The following is a 16518-nucleotide window of genomic DNA, read 5'->3' as shown; positions in this document are numbered from 1 at the left end:
AACGCCCAAATCATTTCTTTTCCATGTAATAGAGCCTGAAGAAGCCAATAAACATTTGGCGAAACGCGTCGCTGGATAGCATAAATGCTGTTTTTTCTTTCCTTTTTCTGACTGCGTACACCGATTGAAAAAATTCAACAAATTACAACAGTCGTGAAATATTCTACATCAACACCTTTTTCGGTTATTTTCTCCTCAATCATCCTTTCTCCTCATCACATTTCCGCCATCCCCACCGAATGAATTGGATCTACACACATTTTTGGGCTTTTTCCTGGTTAAGGATTTATGCTTTAAAGAAATTCATGTCTTTTCTGCGCGGGATGACTTGCATCATTGGGGAAAGAAGGTTTTTTCCCACGGGACTGGTTTCTTGCCCACACACTGACAAGTACCGCTTCCATTGGAAATTTGGTTGGCTTGCCGATCAGCTGCATGACACACTGCAGCAAAAAATCTTCACAACCATCGGACATTGCACACACACAAACCATCAGCGACTCTTGCACTCTCTTTGTGTCGTCTTCATCCTTAGTGATTTGGATGCCAGCACAGTGTTTAGTCGTTTTTTATCTTGCTCTATGTAATTTTGCATGAAATTTTCTAATTTTTATTGTGATGTGTCCCTTTCTGAGGTGGGAAATTTATTTCCTACAGTTTTTTGACAAAAAAACAGCCCCATGCTGATGTAAGTTGCTTTAAAAAGAAAAATTTTGTAGAATTTTTTTTTTCCCGCGAACAGAAATTTTGTAACGCCCAAATCATTTCTTTTCCATGTAATAGAGCCTGAAGAAGCCAATAAACATTTGGCGAAACGCGTCGCTGGATAGCATAAATGCTGTTTTTTCTTTCCTTTTTCTGACTGCGTACACCGATTGAAAAAATTCAACAAATTACAACAGTCGTGAAATATTCTACAAAAATGAGTCCATTTCGTTTTTCTCTATTTTCCTTTCCATTTCCATTTTTTTCTTAATTTCTCACACAAAACTTTCTCTGACAGACGATCTTTACTTTTTTTTTCATAAATACATTCATTGCATTGTAGCTTCTAAAATTTCAAACGATAAAACGTGGTAAGGAGTCTAAAAAAAAATATCAAGGTGGATCTTTTTTGTACGAGAAGAAAGAGCGAGAATAAGAAGTGAACAGTTAGAAAAAAAAGAAATCATAATGAATGAAAATTATTGTATATTGGTGCTGTAATATTGTCCCAGAAACAAGTACCTTTGCGTATAGAAATTGTCCTTTTTATTGTGAGTAATATAAAAGAATGAGATGTGTGGGCTAATTTTTTTTCTACAATATTACTTACAAAATATTGTATCTTACCACAATATATTGTAATGCAATAATATGTAATACGATTTATGCATAGAAAGCCGATGAAGCCTCATTCTCTGTATGAATCACCTTAAGTTCCATCGTATTTTTCTACAACATTTTTGTTTTCTTTCTTAATTATAAATACATACATTTGTATTTTAGGTACATACGTTGCTCATATTAAAAAAAATCATTAAAAATGTATGTGAACTTTATGTAGACAACATAAATTCTTTTCTTTTTTGAATTCCATTTTCTTAATTTTCTATCCAAACAAAGTAAAATGAATCTTGTGTCCAATGCCAATAAAAAAATTGGTTCAAAATGTTTTTTTGCAAGCGAAGAAAAATGTCCCGAAAAGGTAGTAAAGTGAGGAATTAAAGGTAAAAGAAAAAAAAACAAGTAAATGTAATCTGAAGAGTATGTAATTTGGACGAATCAACATATATCAGAAGAAATACCTATTGAAGAAAATGTACCTTTATGAATGAAGTAGAGATACTAATTGATTGGTAAAATATAAGTTTATATAAATCATAAAGCCACCTGTCCAGTTTCTTGTCCTTTTGCTTGATTTTATCTTATTTATTAGATGGTTTGAGTTAGAGCAGAGATAGAGCGTCAACAGGGTTTTTCAAAAAAGTGCTTTCTTTTCTAAGGCTCTAGCATAATTTTTTTCTTAACAAAAAAAAAAACTTTTGAGAATTTTAAAAGTTTCTTAATCCTAAAATAAGACCACTTAAAATTTTGATCGTTAGTTTGCTCGCTCGTTTCTTTATTCTTAGCTAATCACTTTTATTGGTGAATTAATAATTAATTTATTGTACAAACTACAATTTCGAGAGACTAAGAATAAACATCGGCGTCTTATTTTAATCCTGCGAACTTTATTCTTCTGAGTCAAAGCTTAATTCTAACGTAAAAAAGCTCTTGCTGTTAAAAATTTAAAAAAAAAACATTCAATTAGTAATTTAATCAAAGAAAGATTTATTTGAAATTAAAATGATGTCACAAAAATGTCTAAAGTGATGTAGATTGCTAATTAAATTTCACTTTTGCGCTGTCCATCCTCGCCAAATGGATGCAATTGAGGCAGCTGCACTAGTCACCAAGCTGGCAGTCTGAAGGGGATTCTGGGCAGTGGGCACAGATGGTGTGGGTGATGCCACATCCAATGGCGAAAGGTGCGGAACTGCCTCCCATTCGTATGGAAAACTATTTTCATCTGCAATGGAAAATCATGAGAATTTTTATTTTTTGAATGAAAAAAAAAAATTTTTTAATTTGCTTTACCTTCGGATTCCGAATCATTGCCACACTCTAGCCCGATCTTTAGTAGGGACTCCACGGATTTAGTTGGTGTATTTGTGGGCTCCATGTGTCCCATCCACCCTAGATCGCTGTGCTCAAGCTGCAAAAGCGTTTGAATGTTCTCAATGGTGTGCATGGGATTGAGGTCAGAAAGTCGCACACGTTGTGCGTAGCAGAGGAAAAAGATGTTTGCATTGAGCCGTGCAACGCGCCTATTGAAGCTGCTTTCGTTCATGTAGCTGCTGCAGAAATCGCTGTAGCTCATTTTGAAGGGCAACGTTACGTCCAGGTAGTAGCTGAGCACCTGCACAAGTTGTGCCGTGTACGTGAGAGCAGCACTAATCCTAAAAGCAGGATTATGGTCAATTGTGGTGTCTTTGTCACTCGTATTTGCCGGTACACCGTCTTTGTGTGTTGCCACCCAGTCGCAGTAGGCGGAGTAATCACCATTTCCAGGAAGGTACGGAGCAACTATTGTGTGCTGAACCTCTCCTAAGCTGTCCTGCAGTACCCACTGTCCCCGTATGTAGGCTGTGTGCGTTGCATCCGCAAGTTCTTTCGCTGTACTCTGCCCACTAGCACTTTCCCTCACAGATCGCTCTATGGGGAAGATGTAGTGAATGAGGCGACTAATGCTGCTCCGTATTAGCTTCTTCAGCTCCGTCCGGACAGCTATGTGATCAGCCCAATGCTTGTCCAGTGCGCTGAGCTTGTTCGTCACATAGTCATCCAGCTCGCGCACTTTGTACCCATATCTCGGCAGTGTGCGCTGCAGTTCCTTGTTCCTCTGATTAAGAGCAGTCAATTCCTTCTGGCCACTCTCCATGCGACTCCGGATATCCGCAATTTGCTTCTTCAGCAGCGTCACTCGCTGCTCCTTTAACTTTATCCGTGTCCGGAGACCTTCAGCGCGGCTATGCTTCTGCATCAGATGGCCACACTTAATCTCCATCGTCTTGGAATTGGATTGTTGATTTAGCCAGTGGATCTTTTTTTCTGCAAACCTGTCAGGAAAACATATTATTGAAAACATTTTGTTAGAAAATCCAGAACAGGAAGCATTTTTACCTTTCATTGGACCAATTCTTCTTGGAGTGGAAGTCCCCATTTGTGAGACAGTCGCAGCAGTAGAACGCCCTGGCTTGGTTCAGACACAATGGACACTTTGCGGATTGACCCAAGCTTTCCGTTCCCTCGTTGGATGAGGACAAATGAAAGTTTTCTGGCGCACGGTTGCTGTCGTCGGAATTATTACTCCCTGCCATTGTACATTGTGCACACGGGAAAGCGAGGAATTATGTACAATTAGTTTTTTTTTAACACAAAAACAATTTTTTAATTTTAATTATTTTAATATTTTGCTAGACAGCTGTTTGACGTTTAAAATGACATTTACATCTTTTTTTGGATGAATGTCATTTTGACAAGCAAATGATACGCGTCTATATTCAGGGCATCAGGGGCAGCAGTGCATTTCGCTCTTTTCTCGTTCTCTCTCGCTCGCACCTCGTTAGCTCTGTCAGCATGGTGTCGTATAAATACCAGGTTGCGATAGAAACTAATTTAGTTGACCAACCGACAAAACGTCAAAAGGACGTATTTTTGCAAACATAAAAAAATATTTTTTGTTTTTTGGCTTTTTGTGGTGAAAAAAATGGAAAAACCTCCTGTAAAACGCTACTATCGAAGGGAAGAGGAAAGCGAGAGTGATGGAGAGGACGATTCAAACTACGTACCGTACGTTCCGGTGAAGAAACGGAGGAAAGAACAACTCATGAAACTCGGAAGGATCGTCCAGCTGACGACGGAAGCATCCTCGGCGAATAAATCCTCCAGCGAGAACGAACACGACGAGGAGAGTGAGGAAGTGTGGGGCAGGAAGTTCAATATAAGTCTCCTCGATCAGCACACGGAACTGAAGAAGATTGCTGAAGCGAAAAAAGTGAGTGCAGTGGAGAAGCAATTGAAGGAGGAGGAGAAGATTCTCGAGAGTGTGGCGGAAAAGAAGGCCCTGATGGGTGTGGCGGAATTGGCAAAGGGTATACAGTATGAGGACCCTATTCAGACAAGCTGGAAACCTCCTGCGTTTGTTTTAAGTCGTCCGGAAACGCGACATGCGGCTCTGCGGCAAAAGTTACGGATTCTCGTCGAAGGGGAATCCCTACCACCTCCGATAGCGTCTTTTCGGGACATGAAATTCCCTAAAGGGGTCCTTGTGGGTCTTCAGAAGAAGGGAATCAGACGACCGACGCCGATTCAAGTGCAGGGATTACCAACTGTGCTATCGGGGCGAGATCTCATTGGGATAGCATTCACAGGATCTGGAAAAACATTGGTCTTTGTACTGCCCATCATAATGTTCTGCCTGGAGCAGGAAGTTCGTTTACCATTCATACGCAATGAAGGTCCCTACGGATTGATCATTTGTCCATCGCGGGAATTGGCTAAGCAAACACACGACATAATCCAGTACTTCTGTAATCACCTGATGACCAGTGGAATGCCCCAGATACGCACCTGTATCGCCATCGGAGGTACTCCTGTTAGTGAAGCAATTGACGTCATTCAGCGTGGTGTTCACATAATGGTAGCCACTCCCGGACGACTAATGGATATGCTGGATAAGAAAATTGTCACGTTGGATTGGTGCAGATACCTCGTAATGGATGAAGCAGACAGAATGATTGACATGGGCTTCGAGGAGGATGTACGCACAATTTTCTCCTTCTTCAAGGGACAACGTCAGACACTTCTCTTCTCGGCCACTATGCCGAAGAAGATTCAGAATTTCGCACGATCAGCTCTGGTGAAACCTGTAACGATTAATGTGGGACGTGCAGGTGCAGCGTCGATGAATGTGACGCAGGAAGTGGAGTACGTGAAGCAGGAAGCGAAGATTGTGTACTTGCTGGATTGCCTCCAGAAAACGGCTCCACCTGTGTTGATTTTTGCTGAGAAGAAGCAGGATGTGGATGCAATTCATGAGTACCTTTTGCTGAAGGGCGTGGAAGCTGTGGCAATTCACGGTGGGAAAGATCAAGAGGAACGATCGCGGGCTGTTGAGGGATTCCGGAAGCAAGAAAAGGATGTCCTCGTTGCAACTGACGTGGCTTCCAAGGGTCTTGATTTCTCCAATGTCCAGCACGTCATTAACTACGATATGCCTGACGATGTGGAGAATTATGTTCATCGCATTGGACGTACGGGTCGATCGGAAGGCACCAAAGGTCTAGCCACGACGTTCATCAACAAATCTACCGATCAATCGGTTCTGCTTGATTTGAAGCATCTGCTGATTGAGGCAAAACAGAAGGTTCCACCCTTCCTCGCGGAACTCTGCTCCGAATCCGAGAAGTACCTCGATTTGGGTGATTCACAGGGATGCAGCTACTGCGGTGGTTTGGGTCACAGGATCACTGAATGTCTCAAATTGGAGGCTGTCCAGAGCAAACAAGCATCCAATATTGGACGACGGGACTACTTGTCCAACACTGCGGCTGATTATTAATTTATTTATTTTTATTATTTTAAAATTTTACCAAATTAAAATAAAATTTATTTAAAAGCTTTACATGAGAATATTATTTTCTTAAAAAAAAGAGAATAAAATAGAATACTTGGTGGAATTTACAAAAAGAGAAACATTTAATTATAATTCATCTGCGTTTTTTTATTGCTTCCTCCGTATATATGATGATTGATTTTACTTATACATATTATCCTAAATATTCATGCTATTTAATTACATATTAAGATAGTATATAGGTTGTAATTGTTACATAAAATCCGATTTATATTCTACAAACGACCAATATTCACAATAATAAAGCATAAATTTGACAAACAGCACAAAATTCTCTTATTATTTCTAGTTCTATATAGTTTCAATTATATTCAAGAAGTTTTTTTTTCCTTTTAAATTACTAAAATTTAGTGAAATTTAAAATATCTCCAAATAGAGACGTAGTTCATCATTTGAGGAATTGTGATGCTGGTAGATGTTCTGCAACGACTGTACATTCGGGCTTTAGGAATTTGAATTCGTCAATACCTTGAGGTGTGATGCCCGTTCCCGTGATGTCCAGATACTTTAATCTTGGCGAACATGTGGCCAAATGTCGGAGGGTGGCATCTGTTACAAATTTATAAAATCTAATTACGAGACGTTCAATGTAGGTATTGGGATTTCGCCATTCTGCCCGGATCCACACAACACCTTCCAGAACAGGATTCCGTGAGAGTCCAAAGCCACAAATTCCGCGATCAGTTATGGAAGCTACGAGAATGGGATTATTTCTGCAATGAAAAGTTAAAAGAATCTTTAGTATCTCTAAAGGGAAACTCCATTAGTAGTTGAAAATCAAAACCTTACCCCCCGTTGGGCACATTTGCAGATATTTGATCACTCAGGAACCCTGGCAGGATAATTATTGGCCCTAAATTACAGTTAAAATAATTAGGAAAAAACAATATAAAAGGAAAATGTAAAAATTCTTCACCGTAATTTTGGATGGGAGGCTGTGGTCTTCCCGGAGTTTGAAGTGCTTCCACGCGTATTTCCCCACCACCACCTGGAATGTTTGTGAAGCGTCTCCGAAGTCTGGGCACCATTATATCTGTCGCGAGGGACATTCCAGGCCTGCTGGTGCTACTGCCGGCCCCATCGAGACTCTCATCCTCTGCCACCGCCATGGGTGGTGCCTGCGTGGACTCCATGAGAGATTGGCGCGTGGGGCGCTCAAGGAGAAGTTCTTTCAGTGTTGTTGTGACATTGAAGCACTGAATGTCGCTATCCGATATGGGTGTTTCGCGAACATCGAGTCTCTCGAGTTTCTTGAAGCCAAATCGCGAAGCCAGACTCCCGTAGGGAACGCAGTCTTTCAGAGATCCACAGCCCCTCAAGCTCAAATCCTGGAGATTTGGGATTTTGGAAAAGAGAATAAGATCGTGTGTTTCGAACCAGTCGCAGAATTCCAGGGCAAGTTTCTGCAATTGCTCCAAGTGCTGATCGATTTTGCTGAAGAATGGATGCTGCCGCGGGGGGAAAGACACGGAACAACTGCGGAAGGTCACCGTTTTCAGTGTCTTTGGGAATTTCAGAATGTTGATCTGGGGATAAAAGAAAACAAAACTGTAAGAAATCCTTCAAATGCCTTTAAAAGTAAATCCCTACCTTGGAAGTATTCAGAAATCCATGCGTCAGGGAGAATTCCTCGAGTTTAGGACACATATCAGTCAACATTGTTAACATGAGCTCTGTGATTGTAGCATTCCTCCAATTGCTAGCCGGATATGTTCCCTGAAGTCCTCTTATGCGAAAGACTCTCGTCTCGCAGTTTATGTATCTCATCCTGCGGAGGATTTCAATACCAGACAGTGGTATGGCATCAAAATCAAACACCTGCCACAGTTGCTTATCTTTTGTGAGGTCCTTGAACCTTGTGCAAGTGCTGAAACAGCAAAAGTTCAATTGTAAAAACAAACACAAATTCTACAGATTGTGTTGCTCAACTCACCAGCCAAAGCTATAGATGGATTCGCTGTCCAGGTGCTTCAGGATCTCCAGGAGAATTTCATCGCTAAAGTGGCTAATGTTGAAAATGTGCTCTGCTTGGAAAACCTTCGCCTGGGGCTCATACGGGGCCAAATCCTTGTCCGGGCGACGCTTCCTCGAGCTCGATGCTTCCTGTTGTTCCATATCTTCTATTTATCCCTAGTTTTTCATGCAATTTTGCGTTTATTTTATCAAGTTTTCTTTTCCCGAGTTCAGAGAAAAATTGACAGCACATAATAGCACTACAAGTCAGCCTGTGTTGTATGTATCAAAACAACTGCGATACAAGCTGATTTAATTGACGATTTTAATTTTAAAAAAAATCGAAAAATTATAATTAACACTCGGAGGACCGGGCAATTTTCACTTACGCGGAGGATGAAATTGGACAGAATGACCAACGGTTTTTTTTTTCAAATATTTCAAGGAAATATGGAAGATTGCATTTGCAAAATAACTATGCGTGCATATTTTATTCAATTAATGGGGGGATTTATTGCGCTTCGCGCAAATTTTGGATAAAAAAATATTATAATGGAAGATTGAAACGATAGACAATCTGAAATATTGGTTTTTATGGGTGCGCTGAAACCACTTATCAATCTCAAAAGAAAACAATTTATGGAGGCTACCTAAAGGGTTTTTTTTAGATTAATCCTTGTATTTGCTTATTTTAAGTATTGAATTTTCCGAAGTTTTTATGTAAAAAAAAAAGTAAACAACACTTTGACAATTGTTCAAAAGAGTATTTCGACGTGCCCGAAGATTATGAACCATATTCCTATCTTTTAACACAGGAGTATGGTTCATAATCTTCGGGCGCGTCGATTTTTTTCGAAAAAAAACCGTTGGTCACGGTGACCATTTTCATCCTCCGCGTATATTTTCGACTTTGATCTTAATTATCTTTTAAAAAGCAAAATATTTTCCGGATTTTCTTTAGCCTAACTTAAAGTAATTGAAATTCCCTACACATAGACGTGGCATTTATCACGATAGGTTCAATACATTTTAATCTATGACGATTTAAAAACTCGAAATGGACACGGTGTCCACATAAATCCTCTAAGTGTTAAACGAAAATTTTTCGAGAACGGCAATAATAGAATTCGGATGAAGTAGGCCGAAATGTAGCCGAAAATGTTTGTGTCTCGGCTAAGTTGCGTGAAAAATAAAACATGAAACATGACAACCCAATACTTTGAATTTGGCGCTTTTTTCATGTTGCAGATATTTTGAATTTGGCGCTTTTTTAATGTTTCAGATATTGGGTTGTCCAACATTTACACGTATTTCTAACCTAATCCGTGTAAATATTGGACAACCCAATATTTTTGAATTTAGCGCTTTTTTAATGTTTCAGATATTGGGTTGTCCAATATTTACACGGACTTCTAACCTAATCCGTGTAAATATTGGACATTTAATTTTTAATGGATTTTATTTTTATTTTTATGATATCCTGTTAGCATGAGTTCAAATAACAGATAAAATCGTAGATTTTGGCCACAAAATCACGATTTTTTCGGCTATTTGCATTGATGCTAACAGGATAACATAAAAATAAAAATAAAATCCTACAAAAATTAAAAAAGGGTTCAGATATTGAGTTGTCTAATATTTATCCGGATTTCTAACCTAATCCGTGTAAATATTGGACAACCCAATATTTTTGAATTTGGCGCTTTTTTAATGTTTCAGATATTGGGTTGTCCAATATTTACACGGACTTCTAACCTAATACGTGTAAATATTGGACATTTAATTTTTAATGGATTTTATTTTTATTTTTATGATATCCTGTTAGCATGAGTTCAAATAACAGATAAAATAGCAGATTTTGGCCACAAAATCACGATTTTTTCGGCTATTTGCATTGATGCTAACAGGATAACATAAAAATAAAAATAAAATCCTACAAAAATTAAAAAAGGGTTCAGATATTGAGTTGTCTAATATTTATCCGGATTTCTAACCTAATCGGTGTAAATATTGGACAACCCAATATTTTTGAATGTTTCGCTTTTATAATGTTTCAGATATTGGGTTGTCCAATATTTACACGGACTTCTAACCTAATACGTGTAAATATTGGACATTTAATTTTTATTTTATTTATTTATTTTTTATTACGGGTTCCATCCGTTTAGATGATTTCCCCGTTAATTTTTATTGGATTTCATTTTTATTTTTATGATATCCTGTTAGCATGAGTTCAAATAACAGATAAAATCGTAGATTTTGGCCACAAAATCACGATTTTTTCGGCTATTTGCATTGATGCTAACAGGATAACATAAAAATAAAAATAAAATCCTACAAAAATTAAAAAAGGGTTCAGACATTGAGTTGTCTAATATTTATCCGGATTTCTAACCTAATCGGTGTAAATATTGGACAAACCAATATTTTGAATTTGGCGCTTTTTTCATGTTGCATATATTTTGAATTTGGCGCTTTTTTAATGTTTCAGATATTGGGTTGTCCAATATTTACACGGACTTCTAACCTAATCTGTGTAAATATTGGACATTTAATTTTTAAGGGATTTCATTTTTATTTTTATGATATCCTGTTAGCATGAGTGCAAATAGTCGATAAAATCGTAGATTTTGGCCACAAAATCACGATTTTTTCGGCTATTTGCATTGATGCTAACAGGATATCATAAAAATAAAAATAAAATCCTACAAAAATTAAAAAAGGTTCAGATATTGGGTTGTCTAATATTTATCCGGATTTCTAACCTAATCGGTGTAAATATTGGACAAACCAATATTTTGAATTTGGCGCTTTTTTCATGTTGCAGATATTTTGAATTTGGCGCTTTTTTAATGTTTCAGATATTTTGAATTTGGCGCTTTTTTTTATGTTTCAGATATTGGGTTGTCCAATATTTACACGGACTTCTAACCTAATCCGTGTAAATATTGGACATTTAATTTTTATTGGATAGGGGAGACCGGGGTAAAAATAGTCAATTTGCATAAATCCTTATCTGCAGGATTCCCCAAGGGCAAGAAAATTTCCTCGATAGGTCATTCTTATAGGAAATTTCCTGGCCTACAACTTTGTCTCAGACCACTTTTCTCTATCTCCACGGGAAATATGAGTTTTCGAGCTTTTCCTAAACCCTTCCGCTTCTGACTTTTTTTAAACGCGGCGGGTAAATATAGTCACCAGTAGGCTAAATAAAGTCGGTCGAATTTTCCGACATTTCCAATGAATTTCCACCTGAGAGATTGACAGTAGTTGATAGCTAAACTTCTCACCTTTTGATCCGCGACAAGGAATTTCACTTTTATACGCACTAAAACAGAGAATTTTGCGATTTTCTCAAACACGCCATTTTGCAACAAATGAATAGAAAATATGCCAAAAATTTCGATCTCCCATATGATTTACATGGGATGACTAGATCTACCCCAAGGGGTATGTTTTGATTCAAAAAATTGTAGAGAAAAATCATTAAAAGTTATTGAAGAATACACCTTGGCAATGTTTTCTGTAGTAACCCAGCTAGTGAGAAAAATTATCAGATTGGAAAATTGCTGAAGGAAAACTTCGGAAAACGCGTTTTTCTCAATACGCAAAAGTTTGGGAAATGGGCCAAAAATCTATTTTCATTTTTAACTCCTAAAGTACTGATCGGATAACCTCCAAATTACTGTCAAAAATTATAGGTTGGTAAGGCTTTGCACCCTAATTTTTTCCGATTTTTCCGATTTATATTTTGGGAGAAATTGGCATTTAAAAATTCCAAAATGACTATTTTTACCCCGGTCTCCCCTATCATTTTTATTTTTATGATATCCTGTTAGCATGAGTGCAAATAACCGATAAAATCGTAGATTTTGGCCACAAAATCACGATTTTTTCGACTATTTGCATTGCCGCTAACAGGATAACATAAAAATAAAAATTAAATCCTACAAAAATTTTTATTTAATTTATTTTATTATTTATTTATTTAGACATTTGAAAGAAAGCTAAAAAATTTTCCATTTTTCCAATGAATTGGCGGTGATCCCAAAATTCAATTCTTTTCACTTTAAAACGTATAGAAGAGCCAGAAAACGCAAAAAACTGATTTTGGTTGAAAAGACATTTGAAGGAAAATTAAAAAATTTTCCATTTTTCCAATGAATTGGGAGTGATCCCAAAATTCATTTCTTTTCACTTTAAAACGTACAGAAGAGCCAGAAAACGCGAAAAACTGATTTTGGTTGAAAAGACAAAATTTTAAGGAAAACCAAAAAAATTTCCATTTAGCTGTGATTCTTTCAAATCACAGCCAACGCGTGTAAATTCTGGGGAAAGGCTTACTCATGCGCGTTGGCTGTGATTCGTTGCGTGAGAAAGCCCTTCCTAAAAGTTTATCCACGTGAATTTTCACCACACTTGGACTGTCATCTGAAGGAAGAATTATAGCCCGTAATTGCATCAAATGACTGAATAAACAAACTTATACACGTTGAGGTACACCAACTCTTATAATTGGACGCGTTATGATCGACTTATCCTTTTTCCCAAACTGAAAATTGAAAATTTAGCATAATGTACAACGTGTACAACAAATATCGGTTACAGTGGTTACAATCAATGATGAAAGATGATATAAGATGACAATATTGTGTTAAAATAAAATTAAATTATTGAATCTTGATGAAAGTCATCCTACATAAGTGAGAGTATCAATTGGGTTGGAAGCATTGCCATGTATCCTATCCTTCACGTCACTCATGGCTGCGAAGGAATCCTCCTATGAATGAATACATACCTACATATGGAGGAAATTCAACCAGACTTTTAGGTATGCTGGGGGTGTATACTATATAGTAACCAATATGAAGCACACACGTTTTCAATTTTACTTTTGTGTCATTTCCATCGCTCCTATTTTGCAATGTATGTACATAAATATATATAGATATGTAATGTATATAGCATCCAGAAAGTGAGATGGCTGTGGTCTCGAAGAGACATTTTAGCTAGTATAGGAAGGTAGGTAGGTATATGCTCGCAGTTCGCATAAAAAGAATTTATTTATTAGGAAAGTTATAATATTTTCGCACCATTCCACAAACATTTTTTTTTTACATATTGTACATAAATCAAGTTATACAATGTATTATGTGTTTGCGTTTGAGAATTGAGTAATACCTACGTATTGTATGTGACGGGTAGATTTTTTTTTACATAATATGTATGGATAAAATAAGATTGATACTTTAGTGAAAGGGAGTGATTTTGGATGTTATTTCTGTGGTAAAGTGTAGGCTTATAAAGCTCCATTTAAGAATATAATAATGCCAGCTTATTGTAAGAAAGGTTACATTTGAAATTGATTGGAGGGCTATACTTCTTTAGGAAGATGAAAACACTGTGAGGCAGAGGCTGAATATAAAGGAAGGAAATAAGCAAAATATAGTGGCAGGAGCTGTATGATTTTAAATCATAAGAAGTGGACAGCAGTGGTGATGGTATAATGGAAAAGTTATGATAGCAACGCAAAATACCCTTCTTTTGGTAGGCGGGAATAAATGATCACTTTATAGGATTTTACCATTAATGTTTTCTTCTTTTCCTTCACATTTTCATTCGACGATTTCCTCATTATTTAGTCTGTTTGATTCGCCTTATTTATTTTTTTTTACTGACTGAGATTTTAAGCATTCGAGATTTATTTTAATATTTTATGCTTCTGTTTAGCATCGTATATAACATTTAAAATTTCATCATTTTTCAAGTCTTTTAAAAATTAATGACAAGTATATTTTATGGTGATTAAGAATGATTAATATCATATTGAATATAGTAACCCTTCACATTATGTACAACGTGAGTGAGCTTTCCCAGAAAGAACATATCACAGAGAGAGAGAGAGAGAGAGGGAAAATTCTGTGTGGAACGTTCATATTGTTTCGCCAATTAATGTACTCATTCATAATAAATACATATAAATATGCTGCATGTATGTATAAATAAATATATAATGTGTGTAATTGCTGATGTTTGCTCAAATAAATTTCCTCAACTCATAATTAACAATCAATTAAGCACAGCAGAACGTTATCGCTCGTTTTGCAAGACATCAATCAAATAAAATATACATATTATGTGAAGGGTGCAAAGTGGCTGTTATTACATACAGAAACTTATTGTGAAAGTTATATAAGCCGCGTTCGTGAATAGGTACCACAAAAGCTTAGATTTCTTTTTCACACAACATCAGTGCCTAATCTTGCTCTCAACCCTAAAAACTCTCTTGAGTATAATAATTTGTGTGCTACACTTATACTTTTCTTCTCTCATCCTTATCCATCAGTCTTTAAAAAAGGTTAGAAAAATCATTTATTAAAAAAAGAATTATATTGAAAGATAAGACATAATTTCTCGATTTCTCTTGATTTGATTTGTAATTTATTAAAATGTTCGGTACAGAATTTTTAGAAAAAAAATCCTCAACCAAAAATTTGGGTTTTTTTTTACTTTTTAGCTAATTGAGCAGACATTACGAAATTCTATGTAGTGCTATATCTATATATTCTCTAAATATGTATATGAATAGAGGGGGGGGGGGGAGGAAAGTACCAGACACGGCACACTCCAATGCCCAAATATTATTATGATTAATGACCTCTTGCGGAAGCGAATGAAATGTTGAGTTTTATCACATTCAACCCCATAATTAAATGACATAATAACACGCACTTCATAATATACTATAGGTATGTACCTAAATGTATTAAATACTCAATACAACCATTTTACTCACCTCTTACCTCGAATTCTTTCGCACAGCCCGTACAGTCGTAGCTATTTCGTTTTCATCCCCACATGAGAGACACGATAGGTCTCATGCAAGGTGGAGAAAAGACATTCATTTGATTGATTTCACTGTTTATTAACTTTGACCGTGTATCGTATATTATGTACCTACATTACATATATAATTGTATTCCATAGCATATAAAGTGGTAAATCAGTTAAATTAATTTACCTAAATTTACCGATAAGCTATTGATTTGATTGAAAAATGTTATTCCCATATAATGTAAATATGGATGTGAAATGTTCTGTAATTCTTGTCGCGGTACGTACTGTTGAAAGTATCTAATAGAAAAAATGCTGTAAATGGGCAATCTTACAACGAATTAAGTTCTCTTAATATTTTATAAAATGTCTCATGAATTTTAGACGTCAGATTTATTAAAATATAAATATTACTTTATATATACTACATTTTCCACAGTTCCACTTTGCATAAAAGGTTGTGTTGAGCAGAGCGTTCTCCACTTTTGATCAATATGGGTGAATTAAAAGATACAGCGAGGAAAATCATCGCTATTTTTTTATAATGGGAAGAAATATTCTCTGATAACTCCATATAATTTGATCCGCTTGAATTAAAATCCCCAAGGATTTTGAGCTTTACCAAAGCTTAAAATTCCAAATCACCACAGTATTTTATGACGACATGAAGGGATGAATAATGGGACAACGCTGTGAACGGAAAAATGCACGAAGGTATTGAGTATTTAAAAGCATTCGAATGTGGAATTCTAATATCCTACATATGTAATATATAGATAATTCTTATTCTCGACATTCATGAACTAAAATGTTAAGAGAGCAAAATAAAATGGTATAGGTACTATTTACTATTGCTGATACATCAATCTATGTAATGAAGATTAATTGCTATTTTATTGCATTTTCTCTCTTCTATAAGGGTTATCTATATAAACTTATACCTTATGTGTAAGCGAAAATATAATACCTATGTAATATAGTAAACATCTTAAAGAAAATTTGGGATTCTGATATGTTTGGAAATCTTTATAAAGAATATAATAATCTGTAAAACTCTTCAAGTAAATTCAGTTAATAAGATTTATTCGAGAATATACATATAACTATGTATATTAAATGAACAAAAGATAATTCCAACTCTCTGCAGAATTGATGCAAATTATTTTGCACACATGTGTTTATTTTGTTATGGAAATATAGACACATCTTTTGAAATGATAAAGACAGAGGGAGAAAATTTTATTCGGCACAAACGTAAGAAATACCTTCCAGGTAAATTTGAATCAATATTCCCCAGAACATCTATAAATGAATTGCAAAATGCCTCGGGCTACCGATATTCACAGAAGCGTCGTTCTATCTAATGATCAAAACAATGTACCCTATGTACCTACATTGAAATCACCCTTTCATTTATAAAGTTATGTATATGCGAACAATACCTAGAAGAAACAACAATTACACTACTAAAACTGTAAGGAGAATAGTTAATATCTATACTAGAAAACTTT

At 36.1% G+C, this 16518-nt stretch overlaps 3 protein-coding genes and 1 long non-coding RNA gene across 4 annotated transcripts; 2 read left to right on the top strand and 2 right to left on the bottom strand.

Annotated features, from left to right (window-relative positions):
* The first annotated feature begins 10 nt into the window (after positions 1 to 10).
* LOC129786195 (uncharacterized) lies at positions 11 to 836 on the top strand. The gene is made up of 2 exons (XR_008750101.1): positions 11 to 688; positions 784 to 836. It is a non-coding gene; the product is annotated as an uncharacterized LOC129786195 (long non-coding RNA).
* A 1453-nt stretch (positions 837 to 2289) lies between these two features.
* On the bottom strand, positions 2290 to 4037 carry LOC129786081 (beclin 1-associated autophagy-related key regulator). The gene is made up of 3 exons (XM_055820889.1): positions 3706 to 4037; positions 2620 to 3641; positions 2290 to 2551 (listed from the first exon to the last, which is right to left on the bottom strand). Exons 1-3 carry the CDS (start codon positions 3900 to 3902, stop codon positions 2376 to 2378), a joined length of 1395 nt encoding a protein of 464 aa, XP_055676864.1. The 5' UTR covers positions 3903 to 4037; the 3' UTR covers positions 2290 to 2375.
* A 161-nt stretch (positions 4038 to 4198) lies between these two features.
* On the top strand, positions 4199 to 6208 carry LOC129786016 (ATP-dependent RNA helicase abstrakt). The gene has a single exon (XM_055820775.1). It carries the CDS (start codon positions 4292 to 4294, stop codon positions 6143 to 6145), a length of 1854 nt encoding a protein of 617 aa, XP_055676750.1. The 5' UTR covers positions 4199 to 4291; the 3' UTR covers positions 6146 to 6208.
* Positions 6209 to 6286: 78 nt separating this feature from the next.
* LOC129786074 (uncharacterized) lies at positions 6287 to 8472 on the bottom strand. Its single transcript, XM_055820877.1, has 5 exons — positions 8154 to 8472; positions 7811 to 8087; positions 7137 to 7746; positions 7010 to 7073; positions 6287 to 6933 (listed from the first exon to the last, which is right to left on the bottom strand). Exons 1-5 carry the CDS (start codon positions 8333 to 8335, stop codon positions 6609 to 6611), a joined length of 1458 nt encoding a protein of 485 aa, XP_055676852.1. The 5' UTR covers positions 8336 to 8472; the 3' UTR covers positions 6287 to 6608.
* Between the last annotated feature and the right edge of the window lie 8046 nt (positions 8473 to 16518).

The sequence above is a fragment of the Lutzomyia longipalpis genome, chromosome 1 (genome assembly GCF_024334085.1).
Source record: "Lutzomyia longipalpis isolate SR_M1_2022 chromosome 1, ASM2433408v1".
NCBI lineage: Eukaryota > Metazoa > Arthropoda > Insecta > Diptera > Psychodidae > Lutzomyia > Lutzomyia longipalpis.
This window is presented reverse-complemented; position numbering and strand designations above follow the sequence as displayed.